The sequence below is a fragment of the Seriola lalandi genome, unplaced genomic scaffold (assembly GCF_002814215.2).
Source record: "Seriola lalandi dorsalis isolate HSWRI2012SDOR001 ecotype SW California unplaced genomic scaffold, Sedor1 jcf7180002054470, whole genome shotgun sequence".
Taxonomy (NCBI): Eukaryota; Metazoa; Chordata; class Actinopteri; order Carangiformes; family Carangidae; genus Seriola; species Seriola lalandi.
In genome coordinates, this window is record NW_019525023.1 from 434,433 (window position 1) to 447,469 (window position 13,037).

The 13,037-nt window shown below is 38.0% G+C and overlaps 1 protein-coding gene across 1 annotated transcript in view; it reads right to left on the minus strand.

The window, feature by feature from the left end:
• lmbrd1 (LMBR1 domain containing 1) overlaps positions 1-13,037 on the minus strand; it is a 56,239-nt gene that overhangs the window by 3,545 nt on the left and 39,657 nt on the right. Inside the window, exons 12-14 of the mRNA XM_023411834.2 lie at positions 10,764-10,868; positions 10,532-10,681; positions 8,796-8,877 (exon numbers count right to left, since the gene is read on the minus strand). Coding sequence (XP_023267602.1) covers positions 8,796-8,877; positions 10,532-10,681; positions 10,764-10,868 — 337 coding nt within the window. The remainder of the gene's footprint in view (positions 1-8,795; positions 8,878-10,531; positions 10,682-10,763; positions 10,869-13,037) is intronic.

A 13,037-nucleotide genomic window follows, 5' to 3' on the forward strand; every position in this document is an offset into this window, starting at 1 on the left:
CACACACACACACACACACACACACACACACACACACACACACACACACACACACACACACACACACTAGACAACAAAATCAAATTAAAATGTATTAGTTATATATGTGTATATATAGACATATATAACTAATATATTTAAAAGACAGTGGAGATGATTCCCACCTCTGTTGACTGTAGATTAAATTGAACATATGCTGCACTGTGTCTGCATGTTGATGTATGATTATTGATCATATATGTAAAACCACAGACTAAATTTTATTTGACTGGAATGAAAAACTGCACTAATCATGTGAAAACCAGAATTACCACTTCACAGTTGTATGCCTAAGCCACTCAGACTATAGTGTCAGATTACATTCCTCTTTATCCAGAATCATATAATATATTAACCATTTCTGTGAAATTTGGTCATAACGTCTGTGTGAAGTTTGCAGTTATGGCTAAAAAGTGTTTTGTGCGCTCACACTGACTTTGACCTTTGACCACCAAATCTAATTAGCCGCCGGTGTGGAGGCATAATAAAATGCAACACATCTATTGTTAATGGTAATAAGTGCACAAGTGCAGGACTTGTTATACATCTGTGTTTAAAAAAAGGGGTGTATACACACTTAAGAGGTAAAGACAGACTATTATTATATAGAGCAGTGCCTCAGGCAATTGTGTCACTGTAACTAAAAAAGACAACCAGTCTTCTGAAAAGAGGAAAGACATGTCACTGTCAATGTGAATATGGTTTAACCAATGAATACAACTAAACTGATGTAACATGCATTTGGAGGCATGCATCAAACATATCCATTATTACACATTGAAAAGGGAAAAGGTAAAAAGGTGAAAGCAAGGACACGCAAGGAGACACGGACAAGTGGTGAAGACAATAGGAATTCTCTTCGATTGGGACCCTCTCAAGATTCCCAGATTATTACTGTTGTGAAGTGAAGATTTTCAAATGATTTTCAAATAAAAATTGATGATACACATGTACTGTTCACAACATCATCACAGTCCTTCAGAACATTCAGTAAGATTTAGAATAACATCCTGTTATATATTGGGACTCTGCTGCATAGTAAAAATATTTGCAAGCGTGTATGTGTGTGTGTCTTAGTCATGAATAAACCAATTAAGAGAAAATTTCTCTTACCTTGCACTATAGTATATTCAAGAATCCACCACAAAAAGTACAAAAACCTTCACATGCCTGCTAACCTCATTAACCAAATACCACATCATTCACTTATTTATCAAAGGGATGTTTCTAATTTCTCTTTACCTCGTTTTTTTTATATTGTGTGTAGATAAAGTGTGCATATATATAAGGTGAAAGGAGTAAAAACCAATATGTTCTACAGTAGTTATCCATTTAATCAACCTATGTGAAACTGGCAATGACCTGAGGACATTTCACAACTTTATTCTGTTACGTTCCTGAAGTGACATTTTGCTACTATGACCAAGGACAGCTCAAGTATTGAATGAGAACCATAAACATATCAAAACAAAAAACTTGAGGAAAGAGACTCATTTATTACTTTATGAAATCCAATTGCTTTCTGTGTCTGTGGAGCAGCTCTGTGCTTTATGCTGATGACATAACCTTTGAGTCTTAGCTCTCCAGTTTTTGACAGAACTGATACTGCTATTGATCAGACTGGCATAAAAGGCAGAAAAATAAAAGAATTCTTAAGCCAAGTCCTTCCCTTTTATGTGCATGAATGGGTATTGGCAGGCACAGGAAATGTGGATGACGTCAAATGTGGGAAGGGCCAATGATATGCGTGCAGTGTCTGATTCTTTTCTCTGTGCTTCAATTTGTTTTGTGTCAAAACACAGGAAGAAAGGGAAAGGGAAAAACGCTTCCCTTCTGATCACATGTATTAATTAGCTTAGCCATGCACACTAAAGCAATAAAAAAGACAAATGTTTCAATACTCTCCTAATCAGACGTGTATAATGTCAATGGAACAAGGCAAGAGAGAAAGTCCACAAAGCTGAACTGAAAATGAAATGCACTGTCTGGCTATGTTAGAGAGCCATCTGGAGCATTAACGCTAACCCTGCTGAGCTGCTCCTATCACACTGTTTCTTACACAGCTCTTCACACTGACTTGAACCCCATGAACAGTGCAATCAGACTTATACCAAGCTACATGACATCAAGGTCCACAGCAATAACTCAGTGTGGTTTGGAATTTATTCATTACAGTCAGTATTTTCAAAAGCTTCCCTCTCCAGAGTGTTAACTTAAAAAAAAAAAAAAAAGAAAAAAAGAAAAGGAACATCCAGATCTGTTTCATCTATAATCAAGATTAGACAAAGAGTGTACCAACAATCAGCTTTTGCTTCTCCAGGATCAACACATAATAGAAGAAGAAAGTCTATCTTCATCCCCACGAACCCGCTCTTTTCCTCCAGTACCTCAGCCATCTGTAGCTCTCCAGCTGCTCACCTGAATTGCAGGGCTCCAAGTGGGACCTACAGATGGTTCACAACAGTGGTCTGCCTAAATATATTATCATGTACGCCACTGACCCCGCTTCACCTTGAAATCATTACCGTTCTCTGAGAAGAGCATGGGGCAGTGTGCAAGTGCTGGTAATTTCACCTTGACTCATGATACCCGGGTGAGTGCTGCTCTGTGTAGCATGATCCATTATGTATAACTTTCATCTCGGCATTCCAACACAAATACATGCATGAAACCCTGCACGCACATATACACACTCACTCACTCACACACACATTGTGTTCGTTGTAAAAGCCTCTCTATCAGCAAGCACTCGTGTACCTACACTGTGTGCTTTTACTTTCACTCCATCTAAAGAGCAACAGAGCACTTTCATTGCAATGTCCTTTGAGGATGCTGATGCTCCTTCAACAGAACTATTTTCAAACCTCTGGCTTCTCATATTAGTATTGTCAATGAAAGTTCACCAAAAGCATCTTCTTCGCTGAGCAAAATTTTATTTATTTATTTATATTATCCATTTCATCCATTTGAGCAGTGCTTGTGATGCAGACACAAAAGACTACATATGAAGAAGTAACCTAACTGGACCTTACCTAAACCACTGATTATACCAACAGGAGACCAAGAGAGAAAACTGCGAGTATTTCCAACCCGGGTCTTGTTTTCTATTAAAGCTGGTTATGATTCAACTATTGAACCCACCGACATCATGTCTGAGATGTGGGGATGCAGCTACAGCTTTAACATTGAGTCTGTTAGAAGTACTGACACAAGACATTACACAGCTTGTTAACAGCCTTCCCATTATTTGGAGTCTGGTTTCAGAGGTCCTGAAAGAGGTTTTTGGTCCCAAGCAGCTCCTGAGACAAACCGCTGGCTTGTTCGCTAAATGCTCCACTATTTTCAACAGCTAGTTGCCAAGTGTTGTTATCAGTGAAGGTCTTCCGACACAATTCCAAGCAAACAGATATTCTTTGAAACTGCATTTTCAAACAACAGGTAGAGGGATTACAAGACGGACATTTTTCTTTCAAGAGAATAACTTTTGATTGAAATATTCAATTGTAATGCAAATTGATGATGATCCCCTTGATGCAAACAAAATTACTATTAATTTGTGTTGGGGTTGAGGGAGTCTCCTGTTGAAAATTACTTGGGCACCTGACATCTCAGAGGCAACACATAAAATTCGACCATCCTCTCCTCCACCTGAAGCTCTTTAAAACAATACTGTGGCAACCGGCAAGTTGCTAGGAAACAGACAGCAGTCCACAGTGTGAAAACACTCCTCTGTATCAGGAGTTTCATCACTTGGATTCAAACTAAAAGTAATGTGAAATGTCTTCCAAGGTAAAAGCTGGACATTTAGACAGAATGAGGTGGGTTTGTGGGGTCTTATAATATTTTATAATTCTGTCCCTGACATTGTCAACCCTACAGGTGAAAAAGAACAACAAATTCATCAGCAGGAAAACTGGAGCAATGACCCAGAGGGCGTTTAGTGGTAAATTGAGCTACTGTGTCAAAAACAAGTATTTGGATTGGATTTATTGATACTAAGTGTGAAATAAACTTTCCTTGTTGCAAAAATAAGTTTTTCAGCTGCACTTCCATAACAAATGATATTGTTCTTGACATGCAAAGGTTTTGTAAAATGCCTTTACGCAATGTACAGGGTTTTTTTTTTTTAGAGACTGAAACAGATTTAACTGGAGAACTGTTTTTGTTTTGGGGAGGAAACTGAGTTAGGAGTGCTCTGTACAGGATGTCATTAAAATCATTGGGTAGACTGTCAAGGGAACTAATGTAACCAAATAATGGGAGTTGCTGATTTAGCGATGGAGGCATTAACATTAGAGCAATGAACAACAGAGGCAATTAATTAGTTAATTTCTTGGGTTAGGAAGAGATCATTAGAGATGGACATGAAGACAGAAAAATCTTTGATGAGGGCGGTCATTATGAAAGAAAATCAAATGCATCAATAAATGAGACGGAGGCTTATTCAAATAGGTTTAGCTGATTATTCACATTATTAAGATCCTTCGTAATTAGACAATTGTGAGTCAGAAAAAAAAAAAAAAAAAAAGAAACTTAAAATATAGATCATCATCCAAGAGGGTGGGGAGTATGACTACATAAAAAATCTTCTTATCTTTCAGACAAAGGAAGATGTTAGCTGTGGATGAACTTAGATGCTAGTCTGAGTTTATGATCAAAGCAGCTCCCCCACCAGAAGTAGCAGCGTGAACATATTATTGGTGGTAAGAATGATTTGATAGAACAGCCTCATCTGAAGCTGAGAATTCCTTAGGTTTCAGCCAGGCTTCACTGAGCCATAAGAAATAAAATTAAATTCATTAATAAAATTATTTGCTGAAAGAAGTTTAATAAATGAAGTGATTTATTATGTTTAAAAGAAACTTGGAGAGATTTACTGCTGTAAGGGGTTGAAGTTTGTGCATATTGATGTAAAATGAAATGAACTAAGATGAAACATTTCCCCTATCAGCTGCTCAAGTAAAAAGGGGAGCAGCATCACTACTGCACAGAGGTCCTGACAGTAGACCTTTAAATAATGCACAAAGACAACTCTAAACTCTTTCCCTGAAAACACCTTTACACCCTGCATTTAATCATATACTGAAGAAGACTTTAGGGTTCAAGTTTTCTGGGGCCATGGCAACTAATTCCTGAAGATTAATTTTCCATTATGCTCAGTAAATGAGTAATGGCGCGATAATGACTTTAGAGTAGATAATGGAGAGCTCGGCACTGAGCACCTGCTCACCAAGATGTTAGTGTCATTACACCACTGTGACAAACTGGCCAATCAGTCACCAGCTTGACTTCTATCCTCTTTTGCCTCGGCTGCCATTTGATCCAGTGTTACACTAAAGGTTATTACAAAGTGATGCCCTCCCAGAGCCTGTTCTCAGGTTGATGACATTTTCTACCACAGAATATTCCCATTCATATTTTTCACATTCAAAAAGTGGAGCCTGAAATATGGACACTAAATGAATGTCAATCCATGTGCATGTTTATGAATCTCTCGGTCATGCTACAGTAACATTTTTCTCTCCCAGGAGACATGGCATGAAGAACACTATTTCTAAGTCAACAAACTTGTCTGATTTACTGCTAGAAGAATGCAACCAGTATTTTATTTAATACCACAACATACAGACCAGGACAATTTTATATAACAGATGTTTATGAAATAAGGGTTAGGGTCAGAGTTGGGTATAGTAGTGTGCAGTATGTGTTCAGTATCCATATGCATACACACTGTATATTCTTTTATGTATATTCTTATGTATTGTTGTGTTGTATTTAATTTATAAATAATGGATAATGTACATTCCAGAACAAAATGTTTCTATTTTCTTGTCAGCAGAGCATCGGTTTTTGTATTAAATACTGGATCTATTTAATTTCTTTTCTGACTTTCATACCAAGGGTTGCTGGAGTGTTCTCTCCTTTGGGAAAAAGCTGATTATCCAGACTGGGAAAGAAAGAGTTGCACTCTTTCACCCCAACAAATGAAATGTCACGTGTTACTTTCTACAGTATATCAGGCAGTAGGCTTCTGATTGTATTCCCCCTCAGTCACATGTGTTGTCTCTGCTTGACACTTCCTCCTCCTCATGGTAGGTGGTACAACGGCTGTTATGAAAGTAGTAGCCATTGCCGAGACGGCCAAAATAAGATCAGTTTCCCTCCGCTGGTCAAAAGGGAGAGAGAATAAATACATCTGGCTATTTTCCTAGTGACTGTGGCGCCCCAACCCCTTCAGTATAACAGGGCTGGAGACTGCCAAAAAAGCCTTCAATAATTAACACTTCATGGACAAAAACTGATTTCTGTTCTTACCAACTGAGGGTTGTGTGGTGCCAGGAACACATTTAACTTACTTAATCCAGCTCAACTTCAATGGCTCTCAACAACTTCTCTTCTAGTCAGATACAATTCAGCCAGCAGGCTGCATTAAACAAAATGCAAAAGTGCTGCAGAATCATGGATAAATCTGTTTGGGTTAATTGTGATAGTTGTGGGACAGCAAACTAATTATTTGTTTGAGAAAAAACAAACAACCAAACAAAGAAAAAGCCAATTCATTCCCACAATTCTGTCTGAGCAGTTATGTAAACAAGAGCATTATGGGGGATTGTCAGTTTATGTAATTACTGAATGTTGGTAGTATTGGCGTTATTGTCATTATTATCATGTGCAAACATAGCTCGACTAATTGAATGGTAACTTATTAATCATTAAGGTAAATGTGACCAAACGCAACCGAAATAATACGTCTTTTTTTCTTTCTAATTCAAGATTTTAGTTGAAATTGTTGTAATTGCACTGGTGACTGGATAAAGTTGGTCCTTACTGTACAGTTTTATCTGTGACATTTTATGTTTGTCTGATTTGATTGGTCATGACTGTTAATGTATTCTGCTTAATCATACCAGTTTCTAAATATGCTTCAGCTTAGCCATGGGCCTCCAGCCACAAAAATAGCAACACTGACCGCTGACTGCCTTTTGTGCAAGGTGCCACTGATTCATGAGAGTAGGGCCCAAAGAGGTGCACTACTTTCAGATGTCAAAGGCATTAGTCCATTAGCACCTCCATGTTGTATAACCCTCATATAGTCATCAATCATGGGCCATATCCAATACAGAAAGCCCAACCAAATATGCAAATCACTTCTGGTTCTTTCTTTATTCAGCCTGTAGTTCAGCAAATACCTCTCAAGCTATCCCACAGATGTCACTTCACCAGAGAGACTAGCTCCAGTTTCTGCAATGATTGGAGTAAAAGGTAAAGATTCACTTTCAAGTTCAGCTCAGTTCCGTTTTTCTGTATATAAACACTGATAAATCAACAAAACTATGACCCTATTAGGCCCTTTTCTGCCACAATCAAAACATCCAGTACTCTGATAAGAATAGAGAGAGGCTATGGATTGATGGATGCTTGATTCTTTGCAACCTATTCCTTATGACATAGTTTTTTAATCTTGAAGACACATAAATGTAAACATCTACCACCAACAGTGTGCTATCTCTCCCTGTAATATACTACTATATAATTAAAACAACAACAAGCAGCAGCATTTTTGATGACAATGATTCAACATTAACTCTATAGGTTCTTTAAGAGAGCTATCAGCTAATTAATTTGGGCAAAACTTATATTCTGCAATGTGTAAAAAACACTTTAACCTGGCTACAAGTACCATAAGTAAACAAATAATATCTTTCTTTTAATGCCTGCAGTTACACTGTGCCCTTGCAACTCTAGATTCTACTAGATTCTATTTGATGTTTTTTAAAACTTTAATTTACGACTAAAGAATCTACCTCGATTTTCTTTTTTACAAATAATAATAAACATTCAGTCGACAAGAGGTGAAAACCAATTTGATGTAGGGCTGACAAAACTCCTTGCAGTCAACCAAACAAAAGCAAAAAATAAAAGAAAATGGTTTTCAAATGACCTGTCATATCACCCCATGCTAACATAATCAAACGGGCACAAGAGCCCAAACAGTGCTACAGGTTAGAGATAAACTTTTCTTTGTGGGCGATTTTGTCCAAAAAGTCAAAAGTCAAAAAGAAGTAGTGGGAACTGGGAGAACTACATGGGCAAATCTGAGATGTGGCACGTATAACAAAAAATATATTATGTTTATAATCTTGTTTGTATCCTCAAAACCTTCAACATTAGCTGGACTGCTAATATTGCCACATCCACTCCACAGTAAGTTTTATGATTGCTTATACAATCAGTATGATATAAACACTCAAAGAAAGAAAGAAGGACAGTCATATGTACAGAATCATATATGCACATATGATACAATATAAATACATCTCTGTCTTAAAATGATCTCTGGCTATATAACCAAACATAGTAATTGCATCATATCTCCTCTGGCACCAAAAAGAAACCATTAGGCAGATGAATAAATTACCATGATAAGGCTCACTTGTATGATGTACGTTTACACATTTGTGTTTTCATGGCTGATTTACTGTAATAAGCGTTGGCATGGAGACAGCAAGAGGCCATGTACTGCATTAGTAAATGTTTGTCCTTGGTATTATTCCCTCTAATGAATAATGAATGGTGATAAAGATTACTGAACAGTGTTCTACATGAAATGGCCAGGTTGTAGACTGTCCTTCCTTTCTTCTAGTATAGACTCGAGTTGTGAGGAATAAATCTTTGATGATGTGTTGTAAGTTCTTCCAACATCTCACTATTAGACCGGTGATACCTTACTGTGCGAGCAGAGATGACAGACTTACCCTCAGGCGCGTCAGCATCACAGATCCTTGTGGTGCCAAATGTAGCATTCCCAGATGTAGCACCTGCTGAGGGCATCGGACTCTGATCAAAACAAACAAAAAAAAAAACAAGACTGGGTCAAACCAAGTATGTGGCTGGACCACGTATGGTCAATGTGCAAAATTGAGGACATAGGCAGGACATAGAACCGTTGTAAACAACTGACACCATCACATCATATTTGCATTCTGCCTAGTGTCAGCCGGTTTCAGCCCTTTAACTGTTTGCTTCTCTGTGCTCACATACACAGCACTTTAATACAGCTGAATTTCCAATAAAGCTGTTCTCATTTACATGTTTCTCTGTTTTTGAACAGAACAAGTAAGAAATAGTGACTGAAACACAGCCTATTAAAACTACATGTTAACCAGCAGTCACCTCCAAGCCATTTCCAAGCTGCTGCTCTGCACTACTAAAATCCGGATCTTATAACCATGACGTCTGACAAAATCACAAAGCACATTACAACAAAGACTGTGCTGTGATTTCAACAATATTTACTTGTAAAATTACCACTCAGAAAGAAAGATAGAAGAGACAGAATATCTTTCTTATTTTGTCACTCATACGGCGCATAGCCTCCATCTGGGTAACAAACTGCTAATCTGCCACTCCACCACTCACTGAACAGAGTAGACACAGAGAGAGAGATGTGCCACGCACTCACAGTTTTAAAGTATATAATGAACTTAAGGTCTACAAACTAACAGAAACATTTTTTCCAGGATGTTTTTTCCAAGATGCTTAGTTTTGCCATAGGTAAATGGAATAAATAAACATCATTCAGATCCTAACAGAGCAACATATAGGATTTTCATTTTACAGAAAAAAAAAGAAAAAGTATGGTATAATTTACAGTCACGTAAAGATTTGATTCACTTAAAATGACTTAGGCTACTAAAGTAATTAATTGGGCTTAAGCATAACCTCCTAGGACCTGGCCTCCACATATATGGACCTCACATTTTGGGTTCTCTAGACCACAATACTAACTTTTTCTCAACAAGGGCCTGGTGACCACATATGAGGATATTATACTGCCACTCAGTAATCGAAATTTAAAACTAATGTCCTCATATGTGGACATCATTTTTCTCAGGTCCCAATCAGCCTATATAGCAAAGAATAGAGCTCGGGTCTTAGGAGGTTAAGGCATTTAGTGTCCGCTAATATCTAGGCTATATTGTATATGCTTGTCTTCTATTGAGAGACAATATATTCAGATACTGTACCAAAAGGCAGCAGTTGATAGGAATAAGCCATGTTTACCCTGTGAGTCATAAAGAGCTGGTTTTAAAAAGGTTTTTTTTTTCTCTCATTTAAAAAGAGGATGTGAAATCTGAAAAGACTTTTTTTAAACAAAGCATACACACAAGGGTGCATCTAAATCGCATGCACACACCCCAGACACACAGGGAGAGAGAGCACAACTACATCCAATCACACGGGGGGGTACACTGTCAAACAACAGATCCACACAGTAATGACCAAACAATTTAACACATATAGACAGAATCCAAGAGGAACAAGAGTCTAAAAGTCCCTCTACCAGTCCCCAGAGACCACGCTGCTGCCTACACCCACCTGGACCGAAGTGGTTTGAAACCCACTGACTGACCGACACTGCCATTGTTATAGCCCCATTGTCAGAGCTAGCTTTCATCAGCAAGACACAGAAATGGACACTTTTCCTCACCTGTACAAGATATTTCTGGCTTCCATACATGACATATTGTGGGGCTAGGCTGTAGATCATGTAGCTGGTGTGAAGGACAATCAAGAGAAGAATCATGCAGAGGAAGAGAAGAGCCTGGGGACGAGTTCTCTTTGGTCTTATTTTGTATAGCTGTAAAATAAAAAAATGTTAATGTTCAATTAATAGTGTATTTGTATTTTTATGGTAACATGCAAGTAGCGTATTTGCTTACCCTCATCCAGAAGAACCAGATGCCCATGTTGCGGATGCCAGCCATTGATGTGAGTACAAAGTACATGGTGATGACTGTGATCAAGATATAATCCAGTGGGAAAACCTATGATACCAATGACAGAGGTCAGCTAGCTACATGTCTCACATGTACAAATCACATACAAAGTCATTACTGCTTTCAGAGCCAAACATTCAGGCTGGCTGCCTCTCAAGGACGCTTGGAGCTGTTAATGAGCAACTATCATCAATACTATTTGGTCTAGCCCAATTAATCTAGAGCACATCTGAGCTGGTCACTGTGCAGCACACTCAGACATTGTCAAGACTGTTAAACACCTTTATTCAGTAGAATGATCAATTGCAGATGCAGTCTAGACAGTCTACCACAGTGCATGTAACATATAAATATTTATCGATTGTGTTCTATGAGCTAAAACATTCTGATTTAACCTCAAACCTCATCCCTATAGTATCCCATTCGTAGAATGATGCACTTAATTCCTTAAATACCAAGGTCATACTTCTAAACACTGGTCTTAGACGTTTAATCAATGCCACTATCTATGAAGCAATTCTTTAATGGTCTCAGATGTCAGTCATTATTTTCTCTAAAATCTGCTCTAGAATACTAAGTTTAACAGAGGATATTCCGTTCCACATCCATGTAATGGTAGTGATTTCACATTATGTCAATCTTGACACATTCAAAATAATTCAAGTAAGACTTTGGTCATTTAACACTGTACTGCACCAAAAAGTAAGCGAACCCTTTGGAATTACCTGCATTTGTGCATTTGTGTAAAACATGGTCAAATCTTACACTGCTACTTACAATAATGAACAAAAACAATCTATTCTAACTAATAACACACAAATCATTATATTGTTCTTGTCCATATTGAATACATCATTCAAACATTCACGTTGCAGGTTGGAAAAAGTATGTGAACCCTTCAGCTAATGACATTAACAAGAGCTATCTGGAGTCAGGAGTTATAAGGGAAACTTATGATATAGCTATAAATAAAACCAGATTGGAAGTCTGAGTTAGAGCTACTTTGACTTATAAAAAACACAGTTTACTATTCACAAGAAACATCTGCTGATGTGAACCATAGCTTTGCAAAAAATAGATCTCAGAAAACTTATGATGAGGCACTGTTGATTTGCATAAAGATGAAACGGTTACAGAGTCATCTCAAAGAGTTTAGATATTCATCACTCCACAGTTATACCATTTTAGATCTGTGGATACTCTCCCTAGAAGTGGGTGACTGGCTCGGATGACTCTAAATGCACAACACAGAATGATCAGAGAGTGACCGCAGAGTAAGTGAGTTACCGGCTTAAAGGAAACACTGGAGCTGGTTAAAATCTCTGTGCATGAGTCTATCATACACAGATCATGGAGCATGGTTGCATGGAGCATGGTGTCCTGCCATGGACACCACAGAGGAAGCTGCTGCTCTCCAAAAAAGCATTGCTTTGCCAAAGGGCAGCTTGACACTCCACAATGCTACTGGGAAAATGTTTTGTGGATTGATGAAGCTATGGTTGAAATGTTTGGGAAGAACATACAGTAGGTGTAAATGTATGGTGTAAAAGGGGCAGTGCATACCAACATGAAAACATCATCCCAAACGTGAAATAAGGGTGAGGCAGCTTCATGTCTTTGGGCTTTGCTGTCTCTGGGCTTGGACAGCTCAACATCATCGGGGGGAAGAATGTATTCCCAAATTTTTCAAGGTCTCTTACAAAATAATGTCAGGGTGGCTTGTCCACCTGGTTGAGTTCAGAAGAAGTTGGCTGATGCAGCAGAACAATGACCCTAAACATCAAAGTAAATCTACTACAGAATGACTTCAAACTAAGAAAATCCACCTTATGGAGTGGCTCAGTCAGAACCCAGACCTTAATCCAGTAGAGATGCTGTGAAATGACCCGAAGAGAGCCACTCATACAAGACATCCTAAAAATATGGCTGAGCTGAAGCAGTTCTGTGGGAAAGAATGGCCCAAAATTCCTCCAGAACATTGTGCAGGTCTGATCAGCAGCTACTGGGAAAGCTTGTTTGAGGTTATTGGTGTCAAAGGAGGTTTGACCAGTTATTAAATCCAAGGGTTCACTTAGTTTTTCCACCCTAGTTTTTCTTTAGTTCTTTTTTTTGAGACTGTTCTATGTTGCAATACATTAGCGAAATCTTTTAATTAAATGTTGCCATTTATTTATAATTTGTAATGTTCTTATTATCTGCAAACAGCAATTTGATGTG